Source organism: Muntiacus reevesi, chromosome 7, assembly GCF_963930625.1.
Source record: "Muntiacus reevesi chromosome 7, mMunRee1.1, whole genome shotgun sequence".
NCBI lineage: Eukaryota > Metazoa > Chordata > Mammalia > Artiodactyla > Cervidae > Muntiacus > Muntiacus reevesi.
Window position 1 is genome coordinate 6,861,271 of NC_089255.1, and position 25,956 is coordinate 6,887,226.

The following is a 25,956-nucleotide window of genomic DNA, read 5'->3' on the forward strand; positions in this document are numbered from 1 at the left end:
TAGCATTAAGCAAAAATACAATTTCCCATTACTTTATCCTAAAAAAACAAAGTAAAGGTGTTTTCTGGGTTTTTTTGTTTTAATTGCAAAATAAATGTAACAACACTGAAAACTAAAGTTCTTTACTTAGACATAACTGTAAAAAAGCAGAGACATTACTTTGCCAACAGAGGTCTGTCTAGTCAGGGCTATGGTTTTTCCAGTAGTCATGTATGGATGTGAGAGTTGGACTGTAAAGAAAGCTGAGCACCGAAGAACTGATGCTTTTGAATTGTGGTATTGGAGAAGACTCTTGAGAATCCCTTGGACTGCAAGGAGATCCAACCAGTCCATCCTAAAGGAAATCAGTCCTGAAAATTCTTTGAAAGGACTGATGCTGAAGCTGAGACTCCAATACTCTGGCCACCTGATGCAAAGAACTGACTCACTGGGAAAGACTCTGATGCTGGGAAAGACTGAAAGTAGGAGGAAAAGGGGATGACAAAGGATGAGATGGTTGGATGGCATTGCCGACTCAATGGACGTGAATCTGAGTGACCTCTGGGAGCTGCTGAGGACAGGAGGCCTGGTGCGCTGCAGTCCGTGGGGTCGCAGAGTCAGACACGACTGAGCGACTGCACTGAACTAACTGAGCTGTAAACTTACTCTAGTGCCCCAAGCGTGCGTCTGCAGCATACCTGACATTCCCCGCTGAAGAGCTATGTTTCGTGTGATCCTCACAGCCAAGTACTCTGCGTAAAATGTTTTCTGGCATCTTATACATGTCATCTGTGGGCTTTACATCTTTGACTACTTTCAGTCTGGATGATCTCCTTAACACACGTGGAGTGGCCTGGTCACAGCTATTTTCCACCAGATTTGAATTTCTCTTATTATTTATTGGATCACAAGAGGTGACATTTTGATGAACCAACGTTTGCAATTCAAATGGATTTGGGTCTTCTAGACTCTGTAATAAGATGTAAATATATATACAAATGATTACAACAATTCAAAAAAATAAAATAAAATTAGAAGAAATTTTTATCTTGTCCTTTGGTTACACAAAAATGCCTCATAAGATGAAAATATAAAAACCCACAGACATGTGAACAGAACAAAAATTTCATACTAACATAATAAATGACAATATGGATTTAAAAGCCTAACACAAAAATACATTACTTGTGTTACATAAGTAATATTCATCCTTAAAACTCAAAGGTAGGGAATTCCCTAGCAGTCCAGTGGTTAAAACTGCCTTCCAATTCAGGAGGTGTGTGTTTGATCCCTGGTCGGGGAGCTAAGATTTCACATGGCTCAAGGTCAAAAAAACCAAAACATAAAACAGAAACAATATTGTAGCCAATTCAATAAAGACTTTTAAAAAATGATCCACATCAAAAAAATAAAAATCTCAAAAAAAAAAAATCTCAGGGTTAAACCTAAGGTTACTATGGTGTTTTCATTTTATAGGAAATGAATAGTACAAAATGATGAGTGGCATATAAAAACAGCAGAAACATCATGCCAGGCCAGATCAATGTTCTATTCAGTCTAGAATTTTGCTATTTGACAGCAACGATAAGTGGTACTTGTGGGACAAGATAGTATTAGTATATAACTTTCATTACACTGATTTAAAAGGTTGGTCAGTATATCACGAATGGCTCTAATGTCCCCTTGATAACCCATTTTGGATTTAACTTTCATGGGGGTACATGTTTTTATACATATCATGTAAACCTTTCTTGAGCTTATTTATATATCCAGCATATGAAGCTTACAAGATAACAAATTTCATATTTTTACTACAGCTAAGTAAAAGACTATTTAATTTGATCTGTTCTAAATCAATCTCCTTTCTACTTTTATGTAGACTTTTTTTTAAGACTGCCTAAGTTAAAGCTTACTCTATCAGTATCAGTCATAATTTCCTACACTTTACTAATATCACCTCTTTTTAGATGAGAATCTTGGAATATTGAATTTAATCCTCATGTCCTATCCCCATGATTAGTTTCTTTTTTTCTGGATTTTTTAAAATAGCATTAAAAATGTCTGTATTGAAATTTTTTGATCAGAATTGCATGCAGTATTATTCTGGGTATGTATGTTATGTGAAAAACATGAGCTTAGTATCACATTATTTAAACCTTTCAAGAAATGTTCAAAAGAGCATTTTGGTAAGAGCCAGAGGAAAAAAGAAAAAAATCCAAATGACCTAGTGAATTGGTTAAATAAACTCTATGTATCATTTTATATACACAATATATATATACATGCCCACACAGTGAAATACCACTCAACAAATAACAAGATTTAAGTAGTGCTACCTGGAGAAGGAAATGGCAACCCACTCCAGTATTCTTGCTTGGAAAATCCCCTGGACTGAGGAGCCTGGCAGGCTACGGTCCACAGGGTCGCAAAGAGTCTGATACGACTTAGTGACTAAACAACAAGTAGTGCTACATTTGTTGACATAGAAAGATAACCAAGATGTATTATTAAAATTTAAAAACAAGTTACAAAGCATTATGTATAATATAATCCCATTTATATAAAATAAACTTACAGAGACTGTGCATAGAAAAAATGGGGACATACAGTAAATGGTTAACAATTATCTCTGGTAAGTGGAACTGTTGGAGACTTCCTCTTACTGTAATGCTTGGTATTTTTTACAATGAGGATGCATTACTATTATAATCAGGAAAAAACTGCCAACATGAAAAGTTGGTAAGTTGGTTAAGTGGCAGGCACAGGAGGGTCTCCCAGCACAGAAGCCCAGGAACTCTAAACCAAACTGTCAGTGACAGTACCCTCAGTCACGAAAAGCAAAGCGGTGCTGAAGCCAGGCAGACCAGCTACATGTCCCTCTCCTGGACGACCAACTGCGTCTATGTCCAGCTAGAAATTAACATGGGCTATCTTACCTCTACTTTGCACTCAGGTAGACATAGAGATTTTCTGAGCTAACAGGGAAAAAATCTGAGAAAGTTTTTTCTCTCGTCTATATAAGCAATGTGATCATGATATATCTTCTCAGGTTTTCAGAGGAGAAACTTAACTATTTTAACTTTCAACTCCTTGAAAACTCTACCCTGGGAACTTCTCAAAAGATCACTATATGCTTCAAAGTCAAAAAATATCTTCTGAGTGTTGTTTAGGTAGAAGGTTTGAATTTACAGTGAAGGGTATGGGCAATGAAGACTCATTAAAGGTCACTATAGAAGATAAAATTGTCGGTTCATACTTACACTTATTTGCTGCACTGAAAGATGCTTGTCCTGCAGCTCAGCTAACTTGGAATCTTGTTCAAATGGTGGAGTAGAACAAAGAGTCTCAAAATCCACCTCTGCTATCTGTGTACAGTCTTCATCAGTCTGAGACATACTGGGCTCCACTCCTGAACATTCATTCCCAACACTGAGACTGATGCCTCCCTCTTTCCTGTGACGAATGACTTCCACCTTGGCTTCTGACAATGTGTTTAAGGCTGTTGATACCTCAACTGGCAATGCATCATCTTTTGGGTCTTCTAGAAAATCTCTGTGACATGTCAAAGGTATTGATATGGAGCTCAAAGGACTGCTCAATGGGTTTGCCAGCTCTCTCGGTTCAAAATCATTCATTATTCTAAACAGTCCTTCCTCCTGGCTGATTTCTGGTGATGTGAGTACCCTTTCTAAGGCAGACACAAAGGTTTCAAGAGAGCTTTCTTCATCTTTGTTTTCTTCCCAAGTCACGGTCAAGGCGCCTTCCTCACCAGGCTCCTTCTCTGGCTCTATTAGTGACTTCTCCTTTACAGCAAATGTATCAAATTCTTTAACAGAAGCATGTGAGAGAAGACTTGTTTCAGGAGACTCTCTGTCTCTACTAAGTTCCTATATATTCCAAATAGAAGTTACATCATTAGTACATACACCAAAAAGTGTTTAAAATGAAAATGTTATAGTGTTCTAGCTTATCATGTTGCTAAGTTCCACCAAAAAGCTTTATCAACTTTCCTCCCTTCTATAAATAAAAATATTCTTTATTACTTTCTTATACCAAATTACTAACGACAGTGAACCCATGGTTAAACATTTAATAGTGAATCAAGGGTAAAACTGGCTGGACCATAATTACAGATGACAAATTATCTATTCATTTAAGTTTAAATCATCTGAGCTAAGGGAAGAAGCAGAGATAACATGGATAGTTAAACTAACAGATAACCTAAAAACTTCACTGCAGTTAATGGTTGAAAAATTCTCCCTTGCTAAAAATCCCAATTGAATTTTATTAAAACTATTGACCAGGAACAAAATTGGCGTAGTTTCACCTTCTTTTTGTTCCCCACCTCTGTATGAATATGTAAATGTGAAGTAAAAAGGCCAAAGGACAGGAGGTCAGTGGGGAGAAAAGGAGAAATGAAAACACAGATCTGTGTAAATATTATAAGCTCTCCTATAAATCAATAGTTCTGACCTGTGGTTATTTTAAACAAAAAGCACAAAACTACAAAACTATTTTGAGAACAGATTTGTTCTCAAAATATTTCCAGTGATCAATATATTATTAAACTTCTTCTTTTGAAAGTGCTTTTAAAATCATTTATAAGCCATTTAAGAAAATCAGTTTCAATAGCTTAAAGGCACTGAGCTATTTTTCAACATTTCAGATTGTTAATTTGCATAACCTTAAATAACAGAATGGGTTTCACTGACTTTTGCCTGTTTCTAAAAATCAAGTCCACCTTCACTGGCACACCACTACACTGTAATTTGTAAGCCCTCTAATACTCTGATTTGATTTGAATAAGAGAAGTGAAGAACATTTTATTCTCCCTCTCCTCTTTTTCTAACCTGCCACCATTTATATTCTCTGTACATAGCATGCAGAGCCTAAGAAGATATATTTACTTGTTAGCAATGCAAGCTATAAGTTGCTCTGAAAGATAAAAGAGATTTAGAAGAAACTGAAGAACTGGATCCTATCCATTCTTTAAACATGTTCAAGATTTCCTTCCTATTTGAAATCTTTATATCTACTAAATTCAAGGCCCTAAATCAAATAAAACTTACATATATATTGAATTGAACTCTGCCCTAAAGGAACTTAACTCCTAAATTAAAATTGAAGGCATTAACACATATTAAATAAACTATAAACAACATCAAAAACACTGCATTAGCTCAAATTAATAGCATAAACCATACTCCTAGTGTTACAAGAATAAATTTTCTGGAGCAGAAAAAGAGGAGGCAGTGAAGAGTTTTCAAGATAGCCTAAAACTGGTTAAACAAGTTTCTTTACCTCAAGACTTTTCAAAACATGCATTATCAATCTCTGAGGAGACTTTAGCATACAGTGCTCTCTAAACTTCTTTGCTCAAAAAATCCTTTTTCTCAAGTATACTAATGTCATAGGAGGCAAGTGATAGGTAAATACTGACATAGTAAATAATGAATGCTAAATAAAGAGGGAGCAGTTACTTTGGTCAGGATCACTAAAGTCATCTGAGACAGATCCAACGAGATGGTACTTACGCCAGAAGTTAATGATTTGTGAAGGAATAACAGAGAAAAACACACATTTCTTCAGCAGCAACTAGCACCAAGAACCGTAAGTATCACTGCTCACAGCCCTCACTGTAAGTCTATGACGTGACTGTCATTTTCCATATATCACACATGAAAAGACATACTTCCCTGGGAATGAAACCTATGCAGTTCCAAACGTGATGCTTTCTCTTGCTTTCTGGCTCCTGACTTGAACACAAGCATAGAGGTGGGAATGCTAAGGTATACCTGAGATGAATAAGCTACAGCTCAGGGTTGGCCTGGGGAGGTCCTTGACTGTTGGAGTCTGTTATGGATGGAGCCAGTCTTACTGTCCTCTGATTTCCCACAGCACCAAGCAGAGAGTGGAGCCAAAACAAGCACTCAGTACATGTTTATCGACTAGCAACTGGAAGATGAGAAAGCAATATCCAATGGGAAATATCAAAAGAACGAGAGTAACAGATGTAAGAAAAGGGTCCTCATGCTTTGTCTGTCTTTGGCAGCCCGGACTGAATAGGGGAATGCAGGGGAAAAAAAATATTTGCAATTCACAAAAAACCTTGTAAACAGTAAAAGCCTGCTTTATTCCAAAGAAGGATTTATAAGCGTTTATAAGGAAAGTATTGGAAAATTATTCCCCTTTATAAAAAAACAACACTGAAATTGTTAGACACATTCTTTTCAGGGTAATAGACAAAGCAACATAACACATTTTTGCTATATTATCTCAGCAATTAGTCTGATATTATAGTCTCCTCCTCTAGATAATGAATAAAAGACTCACAATGCCAGAAAAGAAGCACAGATCAAGAAAATTCTATTTCATTAGAGACAAGAATAAATACTGAAATGGGTTTCCACTACAGATGTAAGAAAAGTGTCCTCATGCCGTCTGTCTGTCTGAGGCAGCTCAGATTGAATGGGGGAATGTAGCGGATAAAAATTTTTTGCAATTCACAAAAAACCTTGTGAATGGTAAAAGCCTGCTTTATTCCAAAGAAGGATTTATATGAGTTTTCATGAAAAATATTGGAAAATGATTCCCCTTAAAAAAAAAAAAAACACTGAAATGGGTTGTTACACAATTCTATTGAAATGGTCTAGTCATATTTCTGCTTAGGGGAAAACTTAAATGGGCCTAATACTTATAAACATAATTTTTAAAAATCTAAACCCAAGATCTGAATAGCTAATTTCCATTATACAGACCAACCTTTTCTGGGTATGTTAACACTTCAGGACTTTCAGCCTCAGGTCCTAGAAGATAACATTATACATTTTCATTCCAGTTTTATCAAAGCAATAAAACATACTGTCTCACTCAGCATTTCTTAATCACATAACTTGAAATGATTTCCTCAGACATGCACGAAATTTATCAAATGTCTTATAAATGTTATACCAATTTATTAAAAGTATCATGTTATCAATAAAGTTGTGAAATTCTTACATTCCTTAAGAAATATTTCACAAGAAACAAGGTAAAATTATGATGATTCGAAATTAGCAGAATTAAAAACCAACCTCTCTGCTCCCCTGGTGGCTCAGGGATTAAGAATCTGCCTGCCCATGCAGGAGACACGGGTTTGATCCCTTGTTCGGGAAGAGCCCATGGGCGATGGACCAACTAAGCCCATGTGCCCCAACTACCGAGCCTGTACGCCATAGCTACTGAAGCCCGCAAGCCCAGACCACACTCCTCAACAAACGAAAAGCCCAAGCACCCCGAAAAGAACAGCCCCCAAGCCACCACAAAAAGCCCACGTACAGCACCGAAGACCTAGGGCAGCCAAAAACAGAAATAAATAAAACTATTAAAAACAAACAAAAAAAAAACCAAAAACCTCTCTACTTTGGCAGAGTCCTTCTAAGTATCTGCAACCACACGAGGAAAAATCATATCTACTTTCTCACTGTCATCATCTTCTCCATTATATGTAATAGAATTTAAATTAATTAATGTGGTTGAGTTAAGCATAAAAAGGAACATTCATGTAAGGGCCAAAAGGAATCAGGAAATAATCTAAATGTACATGCATTAAAAATTTTTATTTCTTAAAATCATTAAAATTTTTTACATTATTTTGCTGCAGTTATTTTTTTCATATATATATATATAGAGAGAGAGAGACTATACTGCTAACATTTTTTGAGTACATCAACTCATGGTTTTTTTCACAAACTTATTTCCATAAACCAAAATCACTGTTCTTTTTTTTCTTCAACTAATTTGCCACAGGTTGGACAGTGGGAGCACAACTGATCTAGCTCTTTATCCTTTTAGCATTGCCCCCAGACACCCTTGAAAACATTTTTGTTTTCCACCAATGGTAAGATGGTTCAGATCCATCCTATCTTCAAGCTCCAGATCAGCTATCCTTTTAGGATCCCTGGTTTACTTGGCATTTGTACACACATAGCGTCAGCAGGCACTCAGCAGGCTCAATACATATTTGCTAAAATAATGAATAAATAATATTACACACCAAAATCCAGGCACTAGGAGTACCTAGCTGAGAGTTGGTGCTGGACTTAAATGATAATTCTATTGTCACAGTGGCAACAAAACAGGAGAGAGCAGAAATTTTAAAACTTAACTTTTCAATTTCAATTATCATGTCCTTGTACCTTTTCTTATAATACAAGGTTTCAATGACCACTAAGAATATTTACTACACTGTCATACAACATACTTAGGAGACACTCCAAAGAGAAAGACAGCCATCCTCTAATACAGCTGAAATCAAGCAAATGGCCTGCTATGAACAGAGAAAACACTGTTTTTAAATTTGAGCCCCTGAGTTGCAAGTCAAAAGAGCAGACATATGGAGGAGCAAGTACTGACCGCACCTGAGCTTGCTTCTCACATGAGCAGCTTCAAGCAGCACGATCTAAGGTCAACAGCAACACTGATTTCATATGTAAAAGTGTATGGCAGCAATCACAGGAGACCAGCCGAGTTGTAAATAAATCCATACCTAACTAAGGCTTCTATTTTTAGGCAAAGACAAATTCACTTTATATGACTCTACCCATAAAAGCGTACCTAGACTACTTCGGTGGTTCAGTGAAAGTTCAGCTTGGGGAAATGATACCGTGAACACTGGATGACTTTTTCTAAACCTCAGGAAAAAAAAAAATCAATCAATTAATAAATAAATACAAAATTTTAAGTAGAAAAAAACTCTACTATTTCTCATTCAGATACAATTTAAATTTCTTTTTAATTTAAAGGAATTTCAAACAGGCTTTGTCTTTGCTTCATCTTTCTAGTTATTTTACAGTTACTACCAATTTATTAACATGCAAATTTCAAATGGCTTCAATATTGGAGAGAGCCAGAATATTAAGGAATGAACTTCAGGAGTGTAAACAAGCTAAACTACACTTAGATCTGAAAGTAACTTTGGAGATGATTGTCTACCAAATACAGGGGTGGGGTGAGAGAGAAAAATTTGTTCTAATTCATGTAGCATGGTTATTTAAATCCTCAAATACATTTAAAGTCTGTCATTATAGTTTAAGATGTAAGTGAAAGTCAGTAATGAGAAAATTCTCAGACATTATTCACCTTACTAGTATTTCACAGCAAAGGAAAAAGGGTAGCAAATGCTGAAGGGAAGAGATTACAAGCAAAATAAAGGTCATGCTTAATCTACAATTTTGATCATTTACCCTGGGATAATTAAAAGTTGATTAAAGAAAAGCAATCAGTAAACTATTTTTTTCTGTCTAATTTACTATACAAATGCAATCAAGATATCTTCCTTAAAAAAAAAAACAAAAAAAAACTGCTTGTTCCAGCTGTTTTAAGAACAGTTTTCAAGCACCAGGCATAGCTACTTGAATCCTAAGCAAGATTAATAAATTGAACATTCTCTCCTGTCTAAAAAATAGAAGCAATCAATATAAGCTGTCTTGAAAATGAAACTGCTCATACAGAATAATTTCCATGAGGCAAAAAGAAAAAATGTCAATTTTTTTCCTAAAACATGATTATGAGTACAAGCTGATAAAACAAAATCATAGTCTGGATCAACAACAGGATTTTCTCCCCTCAATTATAAAAGAAAATTTTGAAATTAGAGCAAACTTTCATCTAAGTTATTAAAAAACTTATTTATATTAGACACAGTTATTTATATTAGGCAAGACTGCAAACAACATACATGTCCAATAAGAGAAAAATGATTATATGAATTATAGTATAAGTTATACAATGAAATAATATGAGGCCATTAATGCATGTTTTTAAAACTATTAAAGATGTGAAACAGTAATTATGATAAACTACTACTTAAAAATTTAAAAACAAGAGGAATTCCCTGGTGGCCCAGTGGTCAGGAATCTAGGCTTCCACTGGAGGGGGTAGGGGCTCGATATCTGGTCTAAGAACTAAGACTCCGCAAGCTGCATGGTGAGGCCAAAGAACGAAAGAAAAAACAAACAGGAAACAAAACTATCTGCAGATGAATCTCAACTTGGTTGAAAATATGAACAAAACAAAAATATATAGAAAGTCTGAAATAAAATGTTCCAAAATGTTAACAATGGTTCTCTCCAGGCAGTGAGATTATAGATGCTGTATTAGTCTTTTCTTTTTCCAATTCTGAAGATGAACTTATATTGCTGATATATTCAGTAAAAGGGTGATTCTCAAACTTTTGGTCCTTAGACTCCTTTATAATCTTAAAAATTAGTGATGAACTCAAGGAGACTTTATTTATGTGGCTTATATTTACTTGTATTTACATGTTAAAAATTAAGATGGAGAAAAAATGTTAAATAATCATTAATTTTAAAATAACAGTAATAATCTAATAAATTAATATATTTAATTTAAATTATTGTATTGTCCAAAATGAAAAAAAATTAGTGAGAAAGTTTCACATTTTTAAAATCTCTTTAATATTCAGCTTAATGGAAGACAGCTGCCATCTGAACTGCTACAACACACTCAATCTTTTGCCATATATTTTTTTATTTGAAGTATATTACAAAAGTCTGGCCTCACACAGACATGCAGTTGGAAAAGGAAGGAGTACTTTAGTAGCCTTTTTGGATAACTGTGCATATTCTTTTTAGATGACACACCAAAACTCCAGAAGCAATCATTTCCTTAAAAGTTACTGGAAATGCGAAAACTGAAACAAAACCAGTCAACTTTTGTATTGGTCTGTCGTGCACTTTGAACAGATCTTTCACTTGTCTGTGGATGATGTTGTGATATCATGCACTGGTCTTTCAGAAAATACTCACGTGTTAAGTTATGCAGATCTTCCCTATATTGATATTTTATTATAAAAATTTCAAAAAAGGTCACCTTCATAAATATTTTCACCAATCTTACCAGAAAGTTCAAGAAAATATCTGCCATTTACTTGAGTAAATAACCAGTTTGTCATTCTTTCAAGTTAAAAAAAGTAAACCAAGTTTTTTGGTTTTTTTTTTACAAATCTTGTAACTCAAACAAGTGCTCTTAAGACAACTATCACACTTTAAAAAGAAGTATAAAAAGATATATATTCAAGGTAGAAATTTAATAAAACAAACAACTTTTCTGCTTCATCCAATGCACTAAGTAAAACTGGCCTTTTTTTCTCTTTTTAACTGCAAGTACAATTTGGTGCCCCCGCCCTGATTCCTACTCAGGCTCCATCACTCTACCCACTATTTGCTTTAGCACTATAAGTGCAAATGTCAACACCATGACACAAGCAAATAAAGTGCTGGCATTATTATGAAGATAGTTCTGACCTCACAGACCCTCTGGAAAGTCTCAGGGACTCCCGGGGGCCCACAGGCCATGCTTGGTTTTTCTAAAAAAATTTCAAGGACAAGGTCCCTTTAAATATAATAGTTCTATGAAGTCTAATTTCAATAAGTTCTACAAATTCTTCCTTCATGCTATGCTATAAATTTGCTTTTTAAATAATCTTAAGTAAGAGAATTAACTTTATTCAATTTTCCTCATGAAATAAAACTTATCTAGAATGTTCATAAAATAACATATTTATGCTGCTAGAGGGACAATCATTTACAAACATACAATAACTCTAAAATTCTTTAAATGATTTTTAAAAATCTACAATAATTCAAAAATCATTATACTTACTGTAACAAATCTTCATTTTGTTCCATTGCATCCTGAGGTTGCTAGAAAGAAAAAATGTTTATTTTCAACTGAGGAATGCTAAGTTACCGCAACTAAAAAACTTAACATTTAATATAATTCTTGTGTTATTATTTCTTAGATTCTTTTTTATTGTGGCAAAATATACCTAAGATTTACCATTTTGACCATTTAAAAGGTACAGTCCTTTGACATTATGTACAGCCCCACTGATGCATAATCATCACCTCCATTTCAAGAACTTTTTCATCTTCCCTCACTGGAACTCCATATCTAAATAACTTTCCGTTTACCCTTCTCCCAACCCCTGGCATCCGTGCTTCTACTTTCTGTCTCTCTGAATGTGACTAAGTGCCTCATACGAAAGGAATCATGTAATACTTGTACTCTTGTGACTGGCTCATAATAGTAGTACTTATTATGATGTCTATGTCTATGTTCATCTATGTTGTAGCAAGTATCAGTATTGTGTTCCTTTCTCAGGCCGAATAATATTCCATTGTTCATATGTGCCGCATTTTATTTATCTACTCATCTATCAATGGACACTTGGGTTGCTTCCAAGTTTTGGCTACTGTGAACAATGCTTCTACAAGTGTGGGTGGACAAATACATTTTCATGTCCCTGCTTTCATTTATTTTGGGTATATACCCAGAAGAGGAGTTTTTAAGTCATATGGTAATTCTATGTTTAATTTTTTTGGAATCACCATACCATATTTCACAGCTGCTGCACCATTCTACATTCCCACCAGCAAAGAGCAAGAATTCCAATTTTTCCACATTCTCGTCAACACTTGTTATTTTATTTTGCTAATAGCCATTCTAATGCATGTGAGATGGAATCTCCTCACGGTTTTGACGTGCATTTCCCTAATGGTTAAAGATATTTACTATCTTCTCATGTGTTTATTAGCCATTTGTACATCTCTCTCTCTCTCTCAGCTGCACTACACAGTTTGTGGAACCTTAGTTCCTGGACCAAGGGTAGAGTCCAAGCCCAGCAATGAAAGCCCCAAGTTCTAACCACTGGACCACCAGGGGATTCCCTATATCTTCTTTACTGAAATGCCTATTTATGTCCACTGCCCATTGTTTAGTCAGGTAGTTAGTTGCTGCTATGAGTTTCCATATATTCTGTGCATCAATTTCTAATCAGATTTATGATTTACATACATCAACATGTTCTCCCTTTCTTCAAGTTACTTTTTCACTCTGTTCACAGTGCGCTTTGATGCACATAGGTTTTTAATTTTCATGAAGTCTAGCTTACCTATTTTTTATTTGGTTGCTTATGCTTTCGTATGCATGTAATCACTGCCAAAGAGAATGTCATGATACTTTCTCCCTGTAGTTTCTTCTAAGAGTTTTACGGGTTTGGCCCTTATGTTTAGCTTTTGTCTTAATTTTTTTTATAAAAGAATTTGTGGAACTTAGGTAAAGAGAAAGGGAGTGTTCCTTCTTCTTATTCCTAGTTTTCTCCTTTTCTAAGTTCATTAATCCATAATGGTTCTGATGAGACATTCTTGTCAGGTTCTGAGTTCTATATTTCTCCTGAGGGCCAAAAATCATACAATTTCTGTGTCACGGTGTTAAATACTTAATGGATTCTACTCAATTCTCAAGTCATGCCCAAAAAGCTGAAGCTATTGTGTCCCTTTCAAATAAGTTAAAATGCTCGGATAAAATGCTTTCATTTTAAGATTTCACAGCACACTGGCTTTCATCGCTTTAAAAGAAATCCTTACCTTAAATATCTTATTAGAATCAAAGAAAATCTTTAGAAAAAGATCTCTCTTTGGGGGGTCCTCCATGTTTGTTTCTATGATCAATAATAAAGCTTTCTGAAAATAAAGCCATTAGCCTGAACTTCCAAACTATTTTTGATCACTGACAGTCATAATAATAAGAAAACACAAAGTAATGTGAGAACTTCAGTGTTCTCCAATTAGTGAAAGTGAAAGTCACTCAGCTGTGTCCAACTCTTTGCGACCCCATGGACTATACAGTCCATGGAATTCTCCAGGCCAGAATACTGGAGTGGGCAGCCTTTCTCTTCTCCAGGGCATCTTCTCAACCCAGGGATCGAACCCAGGTCTCCTGCATTGCAGGCAGATTCTTTACCAGCTGAGTTACCAGGGAAGCCCTCTCCAATTAATGTTCACTCTTATTTATTGATAATGCATCCTTACACTGCTCAAGGTTATTACATTGGTTCCACACATACATACTTCCTAAGCAGACTTTACAAAAAGCTCAGAGACCCACAGCAAAGAAGGAATTTTAAAAAGTAAACTTAGAAAGTCCCAAGGATTAATCAAACAGTTCAGTTCAGTCGCTCAGTCATGTCCAACTCTTTGTGACCCCGTGGACTGCAGCATGCCAGGCTTCCCTGTCCATCACCACATCCTAAAGCTTGCTCAAACCCATGTCCATTGAGGCAGTGATGACATCTAGCCACCTCATCCTCTGTCATCCCCTTCTCTTCCTGTCTTCAATCTTTCCCAGCACCAGGGTCTAATTAAACATGGTATACTTAGATACTTGGCTTCCCAGGTGGCTCACTGGCAAAGAAACCCCCTACCAATGCAGGAGACGTGGGTCTGATCCCTGGTTTGGGAAGAGTCCCTGGAGGAGGAGATGGCAACTGATTCCAGTATTCTTGCCTAAAGAATCCCATGAACAGCGGAGCCTCGTGGGCTACAGTCCACGGGGTCACAAAGAGTCGGACATGACTGAGCAGGCACATGTGCGCGCGCGCGCACACACACACACACACACACACACACACACTTACATATTCACTAGGTAACTTCTGAGTCTTCACAAAGCAATTCCTCCAAGTATCTCTAACACCCACCTATCTTACTAGAGGACCCGTGCACTTCCCTGTTGAGGGCTAATCATTCCTCTGCTCCTACCCACATAAGGAAAGTGCAAACGATAAGAGAGCAAGTAAGAAGGAAGTTTGCCCCTGACTGCTGATTTTTTCCCTCTTCCATAGGCAGAAATACTCCTCAAGAGATAATGCCTCAGAATATAATGGGTGCTGGAATTGTTCATTTGTTGATTATCAAAATATAAGGATACACTCAATCCATTCTTTCTTAAGAGGTACAAATTGCTATCTGTGCTGTTGATACATGTGGCATTTTCCCCCTGCCCCTTCCAGGTAATTCAAGTGCAGACATTAAAAAAAAAAAGAAAAACAAACCTGTTGGGGGTAGGGTGTGAGAGGTGAAAGAAGGTTTAATTTGTACTAACTAAGAGTACTTGAAAAAGGAACAAGTCTGTATATATATCCTCAACCAAAAAACAATATTCTACTAACTGAGATCTTCAACTGAATAATGGATTACTGGGAGAGAAATGGGAGTCTGGACAACTAGGTCAGCCTGATCAACCTTGGCTCTCCATAAGGCATGAGATGTCTGTCCTCAAACTATCCTCACATTCCATAGAACGGAATACACATTCCTTCAGTGCGTTAGTGATCTTGATGAATTATTGATAACATTTTCTTAAAATACCTTTCTCTCACACTGAGGTAGTGAAATTTGGTTATCTATACAGATACTTTTTTTTATTATTTTAAAATACCCACATGACTGTCTTTTAGACTGTTTGATCTGGATATATGGTACCATCTTTACACTGCTTCTGAGTTATAAAATGATAAAATGGTCATTTTAAATTGCACTACGCGTGCATGCTAAGTCACTTCAGTTGTATCAGACTCTTTGCAACCCTCTGGATTATAGCCCTCCAGGCTCTTCTGTCCATGGGATTCTCCAGGCAAGAATACTGGAGTGGGTTGCCATGCCTTCCTCCAGGGGATCTTCCCGACCCAGGGATTGAACACACATCTCTTATGTCTCCTGCACAGGCAGATTCTTTACCACTAGCATCACCTGGGAATCCCTAAACTCCACTGAGCAGTATCTAAATACAACTTAAACACAAAGTAATTTAAACACTGGATGAAAACTGTCTTTACTCTGGCTGAGTTAGGAGCCAAGGCCCTGGTTTCATCCTATTTCTTTCCAGAATAATCCTAAGCAATTGCAACTCTGGGCAGAGACAGCAATTCTAGGGTCCTAAGAATTAAAGAAGGTCAGGATGGGTTAGAGTCAGGAAAAAGATACCAATGATACTAATAATCAGCATAGTAGAGTCAAGGAGTTCCCTAAGTTTTGCAAACTCACTCTGAATTTGACTAGTCCAGCTATTCATGCCTCAAGAGAGGTAGCTAGTAAGAGAGAATGCTACCTTCTCCTGGGGCTTAAAAAGACCCTGCAGGATGCAACCTACTATATGCAGAATAGATAAACAACAAAGTCTTACTATATAGCACAGGGAACTATATTCAATATCCTGTGATAAACCATGAATATAAAAAAGAAAAAAATATATATATGTATATATGTATAACTGAATCACTTTCTTGTACAGCACAAATTAACAACATTGTAAATCAACTACACTTCAATAAAATAAATTTTTTAAAAGCCCTTACAGTACATATTAATATACACATAATCTCTGTAACCTCTGGCTTTGCGAACAATGATCCTTCTTCCACTGTCAAACAAGCCTGTGGTTGTTCAATTCCCTTTAAAGGCTCTCTCAAATGTTCACTGGAGAAGGAAATGGCAACCCACTCCAGTGGTCTTGCCTGGAGAATCCCAGGGATGGGGTCGCACAGAGTCAGACACAACTGAAGTGACTTAGCAGTAGCAGCAGCAGCAATGTTCGTTTTAACTGATTTCACCTTTACATATGGATAAGGGTGGAAGGTAGATACTGCATAATGGAAAGGAAAAGAGAAATTCAACCTGACTCAGAACTCTTAGATAGCATTTCAGAGAGCAGAAGATGGAAGAGGCAGCCTGATGGCAATAATCACAAGATTAATCATTATTCCCTGTCAAATAAGAATTTTCCAGATGATTAAAAGCTAATTATATTAATAGTAAGATCAATGGTGCCTATTGTATTAGTCAGGGTTTTCCAGAGAAACAGAAGTAATAGGATATGTATATACAGAGTAAGAGATGTGTCCTAACTGGCTCATTTAATTATGGAAACTGGCAAGTCCAGATCTGCAATGTGGGCTATCAGGCTCAAGACCCAAGAAAGCTGACAGTAGAGATAAAGTTCAAAGGCTCTCTGCTGGAGAAATCTCTCTTGCTCAGGGAGGCTGATCTCTTTCTTCTATACAGGCCTTCAACTGGATGAATGAAGCCCACCCTCATCCATAATCGGCCCATTCAATTACGGAGGGCAATCTGATTTACCCAAATTCACTGACTTAAATGTCAATCTCATTCAAAAACATCCTCAAAGAAACTCCCAGAATATTGTCTGACTAACTATTTGTGTATCCAATGGTCCAGTCAACATGTAAAATTAACTATTATATCTTCTAATTTTGATAGTAATGTCTCCAATTATCTCTTCAGACATACTACTAAGCTCTCCAAAATTTTAAAAATTTCTATGTAAAATTTAAAAACTGCTTGCCATATAGCACCTATAAAGAACAAGAAAAGGTACTGCAAGACCCAACAAAAATGATGAGTATGAGATATTTTAAAACACTTCTCCTTATGTTTTTAAAAATTAGCATGGTACTTGTCAAACCAAAGATTCTCACTATCATCTTCACAGTTTGCCTTTACTTAAAATGTTCCACCATTTTTTAAAAAAAATTTTTATTGGAGTATAGTTGCTTTACTACATGTTTACTACAACTTTAATGCTGTGTTAGTCTCTGCCGTACAGTAAAGTGAATCACTTATGTGTATACACATATCCCCTCTTTCTTAGATTTGGCTCCTTTGAGGTCACCACAGATCACTGAATAGAGTTCCCTGTGCTAAACAGCAGGTCCCCATTAGTTGTCTATTTGATACACAGTGGTGTGTGTATGTCATTTCCAACCTCATCATTTCTAAAATAGTTTGAGGTTGAAATGTCAGTATTATATTTGAGTTTTAATGAAAATTTTATTAGAAATCTGTTTAGTAACTGAATTATTTAGAATTTACTTAACATCAGGTTTTGAAACAATATATATTCAAGTTGTGAAGCAATACATATTTTTTTCTTTAAATTAACTTTGGGAAGTTATTTAAAGAGGCCAGTGCCTTTCCTGGTCTATTTATTTGATAAATTCAGTATTTCTCACATAGTTAAATTTCTAAAGGTTTATTTTCAAAGAATAAAATAAAAAAACTGTGAAAGTAGCAGTATCTGTCAATTAAAAAAATAACACTAATTAAAATTTGCTACAGATGTTTAACACTTTGATAACATGGCTTAACTTCCTGTAAAAAAAAAAAAATGGGGAAGAGGCAGAGAAAAGTTAAAGGAGGTACCTATTTTACTACCAATGAAATTCTATGAAGGCAAAAAAAGGACAAATACCAAAGACTTCATATAACCTTCTTAAGAAGCCCATGGTCAGCAGATAGCTGATTTACAATCTGATGAAAAAATCTTTGAAAGATAGTCCTCTAAGGCAATTGTTTCAATCTAGCTGATCATTAGAAGTTTCTTTGGAGGCTTTTGAAAAATGGAGAGTCCTAGGTTCTACTCAAATATGAGTCTGAGAGTCTATATTTTTAAATAGATTGATTACCAGATAAGTTTGGTAATCGAGCTTTTAAAATCGCCATTCTGAGGTACAATCTAGAGCCAAGTATAATAGTCACATAATAAATGTTTCTGAGATAAAGAGAAAAAATTTAATTTTTATTTCCCATTTCACAGTTACTAAAGCTAAAGGGGGAAATTTTCTTTCTTCTTAATTCAGAAGTTATAAAACTGATATCTAAATGAACTGTTAGAAACTAAATACAGCTATCTCCAGCTTTTAAAAAAACATTTGGTGTTGTATGTTTCTCTTTTGACTAGTTATACAAGCTATACACCTTCCTAGGGACAATATCAAATAGACCCTCACAGTCCCTCTTTGAAACTGCTGTCAATTTCTGCTATTAAAATACATGTATTCTCTCTTCCATTCCTTAAGACTCTGTACTTATCTCTGGTTAGCTAACTTACTTACGGCAAGGTGCTAAATGAACCATCCCTTACTTTTCCCCATGGTGACTGCATTAAAAAGAAACAAGTGAAAACTTGTGTATCTAAGTGTAGGCCTGCACACCTGCACTCTCTCTCTCTCTCTCCCACACACACAGGACAGTAGAGGGGTCTTTCAGTGGCCTGTATCTCAAATGTTGCCACACAGAGTAGTATCCTATTCACAAATTTAAGGTGACCTCTAACATACAACAGAGAGAAAAATTGCTAATTATTATATCTTATTTTAGCCTATTTTAACCTTCTCAATTCCACATTTCTATCAGAAAGAGAAATAAATAAAAGAAAAAGAACCTAAAACATTTGACTTTTACATAAGAAACAGAGTGACTGGCTAAGAAATGGGAAAAAACTGAGTAAGAAAGAAAGAAGCAAACAATAGCAAAAAGAATTAATCATGAGTAATTTGCCCTTATTTCAAATCGCATTACTAATTTTTAAAAAGCATGCATTTAATCAGTATGCTGCATACCTGTAAGACTGCATCCTCAATAAGAATAAGCATCGTCTGACTTTTACTCATTTGCTCCCATGGATCCTCTCTGAATTTGAATCTAAACTGAATCTCTGGAGAAGATGCGCCTAAAATGAAACACAATCACAGGTCACTTGCAATAGTTTTATTGCTCTACTTTAACAATGACCCAAAGCAATTCACTTACACACACACACACACACACACACACACACACACACACACACACACACACAACTATAAATGGTCAATATTAAAATATGCCTAACCTTGGTACTCTTCAAAAAAGGAAATTAAAATAAACAGATACGTTTTACTTACCAGTTTGGCAAAGATCGCATACGTCCTGTGTTGGATCTAGAAAGAAAAAGTCAACTTTCACAGGAGGCAATATATGTCAAAATCTGACATGTGTTCATTCTTTAAAATCAAATTAATTTTAGCTGCTTATTCTAAGGAAATAATCAGAAAAGAAGGCAACATACTGAGAAACAGCAAACATTATCAAATCATTATATAAAGGTTCATTCAATTTAACAGGCTGAGGTAAATCAATACAACAAAGAAAAAATATATGTAGGACAATACTAATTACTAAAAAACATATTTATATTGGTACACAAATATCTAGGAAAAAACACAAATACTAAACATTGGAAACTGTAAGGCGCTAAGTTAACAGAGAAAAGTAGGAGATGGGATCTTTCACTTTCTACATTATATAATATTATACTTTTAAAATGTTATACTTTTAATAATTAGCAAAATAATTAAGGTCTATACACCATTTGGAAAAGGGAAGGGAAGCAAACAGAAAAATCTTTGTTGGAATATTGAAACAGATATCTAACTTCTTCTTAGTGGCATTTTATACATCATAAGAATACATTTTGGAGACCAATATTATGCACTATTCCTTCCAATTACATGTACGAAAAACTGTTTCAAGATCAAACTGTCATTTGCCAGTATCAGGTGAGACGATGTAGAGCGAAGACTTTGTGAACTACAGCTGACCCTTGAATAACAGGGGGTTTGAACTACCTTAAACATGGTCCACTGAAACAAGGATGTTTTTTAATGGACATACATTCGGCCCTTCACATCCGTGAGTTTGGCATCCACAGATTCCACCAACCATACATGAAATTGTATACTGCGTTTACAATTCACAGCTGGTGGAATCTGTGAACGTGTACTACACAGATGGGAGGGCCAACTACAAGACTTGAGGATTTGGGTATATACAGGGGCTCCTGTGAACAATCCCCCACGGATATCTAGGCACAAGTGCATGCACCAAGATTTTCAAGACGCTGAGGATATTTTCCTTCCATCCTACACCTATTTCCAGATATCCTCCAATAAAAAATGGCTCACAGGAAGAATCATAAGAGGAAATAACACACTATTTGAATGACTTTCTGCAAAATTGATCTTTCTGAACTGCAACAATCAGTGATAGATTTTTCTGGAAGTGTAAATATTGATCTAGAAGTGGACTCAGGAGGTTTGGAGAATTTGTAAGTGAAAGACTCTTTTTAAAAAATATATACCAAGGATACCTGTACCTCAATTTTAGTCTGAAAGAATCAGACTGATTATTAAAAAGTATTATTCACGCTGCAAATAGGAAAGTTCGAGGGTTAAGTGGGAAATCTCTGGGGGGAGAATTGCTACCCCAGCACTACTTCCACATACCTGTAGCCCTCTTTAGGAGTCATAAACATCTTCCAGAAGTTACAAACCCCATTCCTATCCTTATAACAACAGATCTTAAGATCTGTTACAGATGCCTGTAAGAAATTAATTCTATGTAAAGTTAAAGAATAAGACTAAATATGAAAGAAGTTAATAGAATAATAACACTTGGAAAATTAAAGGGATTACTTAGTGAAAAGAATTATTTCTCACCTTTACTGGGATGGAGACTGAGCTCAGATCTAAGAGACGTGTCTTGATTAAAAAGCAAACTTTCAAAAACAAAAAAGAAGGTATAGATGTTATGATATTTCTTAAACAAAGACTAACAATTCAACTGTCATTTAAGTTTTTTTTCCAGTTTTACTGAGATGTAACTGACATATAATATTGCATAAGTTTAAGTTACACAATGTGATGATACACAGCATGCACTGCAAAATGATTAAGTGAATAAACTTTTAACATAGTTCAATGTAAACTACTCCTAAAAATTATAATTAAATTTGCTAAGATTCCTAGTTATACCACTATTAATATTCTATATCAATGCATTTTTTCAAAAATATAGTCTTTAAATTAAAACTTATCCAAGATGACCCACGCACCTATGGGTACCCTATTTTTGACAAAGGAGGCAGGAGTATAAATTGGGGCAAAGATAGCCTCTTCAATAAGGACAGCTTTTTGTGGAAAACTGGACAGTTACGAGTAACAGAATGAAATCAGAACACTTCCTAACGCCATGTGCTTAGTCACTCAGTCGTGTCCAACTCTTTTCGACCTCCTGGACTGTAGCCCGCCAGTCTCCCCTGTCCATGGGGATTTTCCAGGCAAAAATACTGGAGTGGGTTGCCATTTCTTTCTCCAGGGAATCTTCCCAACCCACGGTCGAACCCAGGTCTTCCATATTGCAGGCAGATTCTTTACCTTCTGAGCCACCATGCAAGCCCTCCTAATGCCACACAAAGATAAACTCAAAATGAATTAAAGACCTAAATGTAAGACCAGAAACTATAAAACTCTTAGAGGAAAATATAGGCAGAACAATTGATGACATAAATCAAAGCAAGATTCTCTATGACCCACCTCCTAGAGTAATGGAAATAAAAGCAAAAATAAATAAGTGGGACCTAATGAAACTTAAGGAGATCAATCCTGGGTGTTCATTGGAAGGACTGATGCTGAAGCTGAAATTCCAATACTTTGGCCACCTCATGCGAAGAGTTGACTCATTGGAAAAGATCCTGATGCTGGGAGGGATTGGGGGCAGGAGGAGAAGGGGATGACAGAGGATGAGATGGCTGGATGGCATCACCAACTCAATGGACATGAGTTTGAGTAAACTCCGGGAGTTGGTGATGGACAGGGAGGCCTGGAGTGCTGTGATTCATGGGGTCGCAAAGAGTCAGACACGACTGAGCGACTAAACTGAACTGAACTGAATGAAACTTAAAAGCTTTTGCACAGCAAAGGAAACTACAAACAAGGTGAAAAGACAACCCTCAGAATGGAAGAAAATAATAGCAAAGGAAACAACTGACAAAGAATTAATTTCTAAAATATACAAGCAGCTCATACAACTCAATACCAGAAAAACTAACAATCCAATCAAAAACTGGGAAAAAGACCTAAAAAGACATTTCTCCAAAGACATACAGATGACTAACAAAACATATGAAAAGAGGCTCAACATTGCTCATTATGAGAGAAATGTAAATCAAAACTACAGTGAGATACCATTTCACACCAGTCAGAATGGCCATCATCAAAAATTCTACAAATAATAAATGCTGGAGAGGGTGTGGAGAAAAGGGAACCATCTTGCCAGTGGGAATGTAAATTGATACAGCCACTATGGAAGACAGTATGGAGATTTCTTTAAAAAACTAGGAATAAAACCACTATATGACCCAGCAATCCCACTCCTAGGCATATACCCTGAGGAAACCAAAACTGAAAAAGACACATGTATCCCATTGTTCACTGCAGCACTATTTACAACAGCTAGAACATGGAAGCAACCTAGATGCCCATCAACAGATGAATGGATAAAGAAGGTGTGGTATGCAATGGAATATTACTCAGCCATAAAAAGGAGTGCATTTGAGTCAGTTTCTAATGAGGCTACTATACAGAATGAAATAAATCAGAAAGACAAATATAAATATCATATACTAACGCATATATATGGAATCTAGAAAGATGGTACTGATGAATTTATCTGCAGGGCAGCAATGGAGAAACAGAAAGAGAGAGCAGATGGCCATGGGGGATGTGAGGAGGGAGAGTGAGAAGTATGGAGGCAGTAACATGGAAACTTAATTACCATATGTAAAATAGACAGCCAACAAGAATTTGCAGTTTGACTCAGGGAACTCAAACAGGGGCTCTGTGAAAATCTAGACAGGTGGGGTGGGGAGGAGATGGGAGGAGGCTTTGGGAGGGAGGGGACATGGGTGTACCTATGGCTGATTCTTGTTGATGTTTGACAGAAAACAACAGAATTCTGCAAAGCAATTATCCTTCAGTTAAAAAATAAACTTTAAAAACTTATTCAAGATGAAAATTAAGACTTATTCGTCTGCTGATGTTCTTTTTAAATAAATACTCTGCTAATTTTGGATATTTTGGAGTAAGGGGAAAACAGCAATACAGTTTTTGAACAGAAGTGAAATGAGGAGATGTGAAGGAACCAGTGCTGGTGGGTTTTCTTCATTCACCTTTCTCTACATCACAGAGAATTTAAGATGTCAGGGTTAAATTCAAGTATATATTTTCAGAACATAAATTACAGAAATTTAAGTTTTGGATTCACATCTTACTATGTTCTAGGCAGCACCAAGGTAAATAAAAAAGATAGTCCTTGTTCTCAAGAAGCTTCAGATCTGGTGAGGGATAAAAATAGCCAAGATATATCATGGCAAGTATGCTACTAAGCAGAGCATTCTAAGTATGCTACTATATATCACTCTAAGTATGCTACTAAGAATTTCTCCTGTTTAAAAAACCTTTAAAGAATGAAAAAAATGGGCAAAGTATTTGAATAGACACTTCTCCAAAGAGGATATACAAATCAGTTCAGTTCAGTCGCTCAGTCATGTGTGACTCTTTGCGACCCCATGGACTGCAGCACGCTAGGCCTCCCTGTCCATCACCCACTCCCACAGCATGCTCAAACTCATCTCCATCGAGTCAGTGATGCCATCCAACCATCTCATCCTCTGTCGTCCCCTTCTCCTCCTGCCTTCAATCTTTGCCAGCATCAGGGTCTTTTCCAATGAGTCAGCCCTTTGCAACAGGTGGCCAGAGTACTGGAGCTGCAGCTTCAGCATCAGTCCTTCCAACGAGCATTCATGACTGATTTCCTTTAGGATTGACTGGTTTGATCTCCTCGCAGTCCAGGGGACTCTTGAGAGTCTTCTCTAACAACACAGCTTAAAAGTATCAATTCTTCGGCACTCAGCTTTCATTACGGTCCAACTCTCACATCCACACATGACTACTGGAAAAACCATAACTTTGACTAGATGGACCTTTGTTGGCAAAGTAATATGTCTGCTTTTTAATATGCTGCCTAGGTCTGTCATAGCTTTTCTTCCAAGGAGCAAGCGCCTTTTAATTTCATGGCTGCAGGCACCACCATCTGCAGTGATTTTGGAGCCCAAGAAAAGAAAGTCTAATCACTGTTTCCACTGTTTCCCCATTTATTTGCCATGAAGTGATGGGACTGGATGCCATGATCTTAGTTTTCTGAATGTTGAGCTTTAAGCCAGCTTTTTCACTCTCCTCTTTCACCTTCATCAAGAGGCTCTTTACTTCCTCTTTGCTTTCTGCCATAAAGGTGGTGTCATCTGCATATCTGAGGTTACTGAAATTTCTCTTAGCAACATGAAAAATGCTCAACAATACTAAGTATTAAGAAAACCATAATGAGGTACCACTTCACACCAACCAAAAACAAATAAACAAACAAAAAACAAAAGTAACAAGTGTGGCAAGTATATGGAAAAACTGAAACTCCTGTATATTGCTACTGGGAATATAAATTGGTACAGCCACTGTGGAAAACAGTATGGTGGGTCCTCAAAAAATTAGACACAGATTTACAATTTGATCTAGTAATTCCATTTCTGTGTGTGTACACAAAACAACTGAAAGCCGAGACCTGAATTTGTACACTTATGTTCACAGAAACACTATTCACAACAGCTAAAAGGTGAACATTGACAAAGTGTCCATTGACAGATGAGTAAATAAACAGTGTGGAACCTACATACAGTGGAATATTTTTCAGTCTTAAAAAGGAAGAAAATACTAATACATGCTACATCATGGACAGACCTTAAAGACATCAATCATATTAAGTGAAAAAAACCAGACACAAAGGAACAAAAATGGTATAATTCCACTTACATGAGGTACAGAGAGTAATCAGATTCATAGAAACAGAAAGGAGAATGCTGGTTGCCAAGGGCTGAAGGAAGGGAAGAATGGGGAGGTATTATACACAGTGTCAATTTGGGAAGATGAAAAAATTCTAGAGAAAACTAGTAGTGATGGCTGCACAACAGTGTGAATGTATTTAATGCCACTGAATTATACACTTGAAAATGGTTAAAATGCTATTCTATATTATATATATAGAGAGAGATAGATATTATATATATATAGATATATATATATAATGAGATGGTTATATATATATAATGAAATGGTTAAAATGTTATTCTATATTATATATATATAATATAGATATATATTATATATATATCACAATTAAAATTTTTTTAATTAAAAAATTAAAATTAAAATTTAATTAAAAATTTTTTTTAAAGTTTTAAAATCTTCCCAGAATCCAAGAATGTAACCATGTACTAAGGCATAAATATATGATTTGAAAAGAGGTGTTTTTTTTTGTTGTTTTCTTTTTTACTTACTCATTTTACCTTTTTACGGAAAACTACAGACAACAGTACACTCACCATCCGAGTGCAATAATTATCGGTGCA

The 25,956-nt window shown here is 35.9% G+C and overlaps 1 protein-coding gene across 1 annotated transcript in view; it reads right to left on the reverse strand.

The window, feature by feature from the left end:
* The window catches only part of ANKRD31 (ankyrin repeat domain 31), a 121,441-nt gene that overhangs the window by 86,633 nt on the left and 8,852 nt on the right, over window positions 1–25,956 (reverse strand). Inside the window, 7 exon segments of the mRNA XM_065941561.1 lie at window positions 678–949; window positions 3,336–3,866; window positions 6,742–6,785; window positions 8,575–8,651; window positions 11,644–11,684; window positions 19,241–19,350; window positions 21,158–21,216. Of these exon segments, the coding sequence (XP_065797633.1) occupies window positions 678–949; window positions 3,336–3,866; window positions 6,742–6,785; window positions 8,575–8,651; window positions 11,644–11,684; window positions 19,241–19,350; window positions 21,158–21,216 (1,134 nt within the window).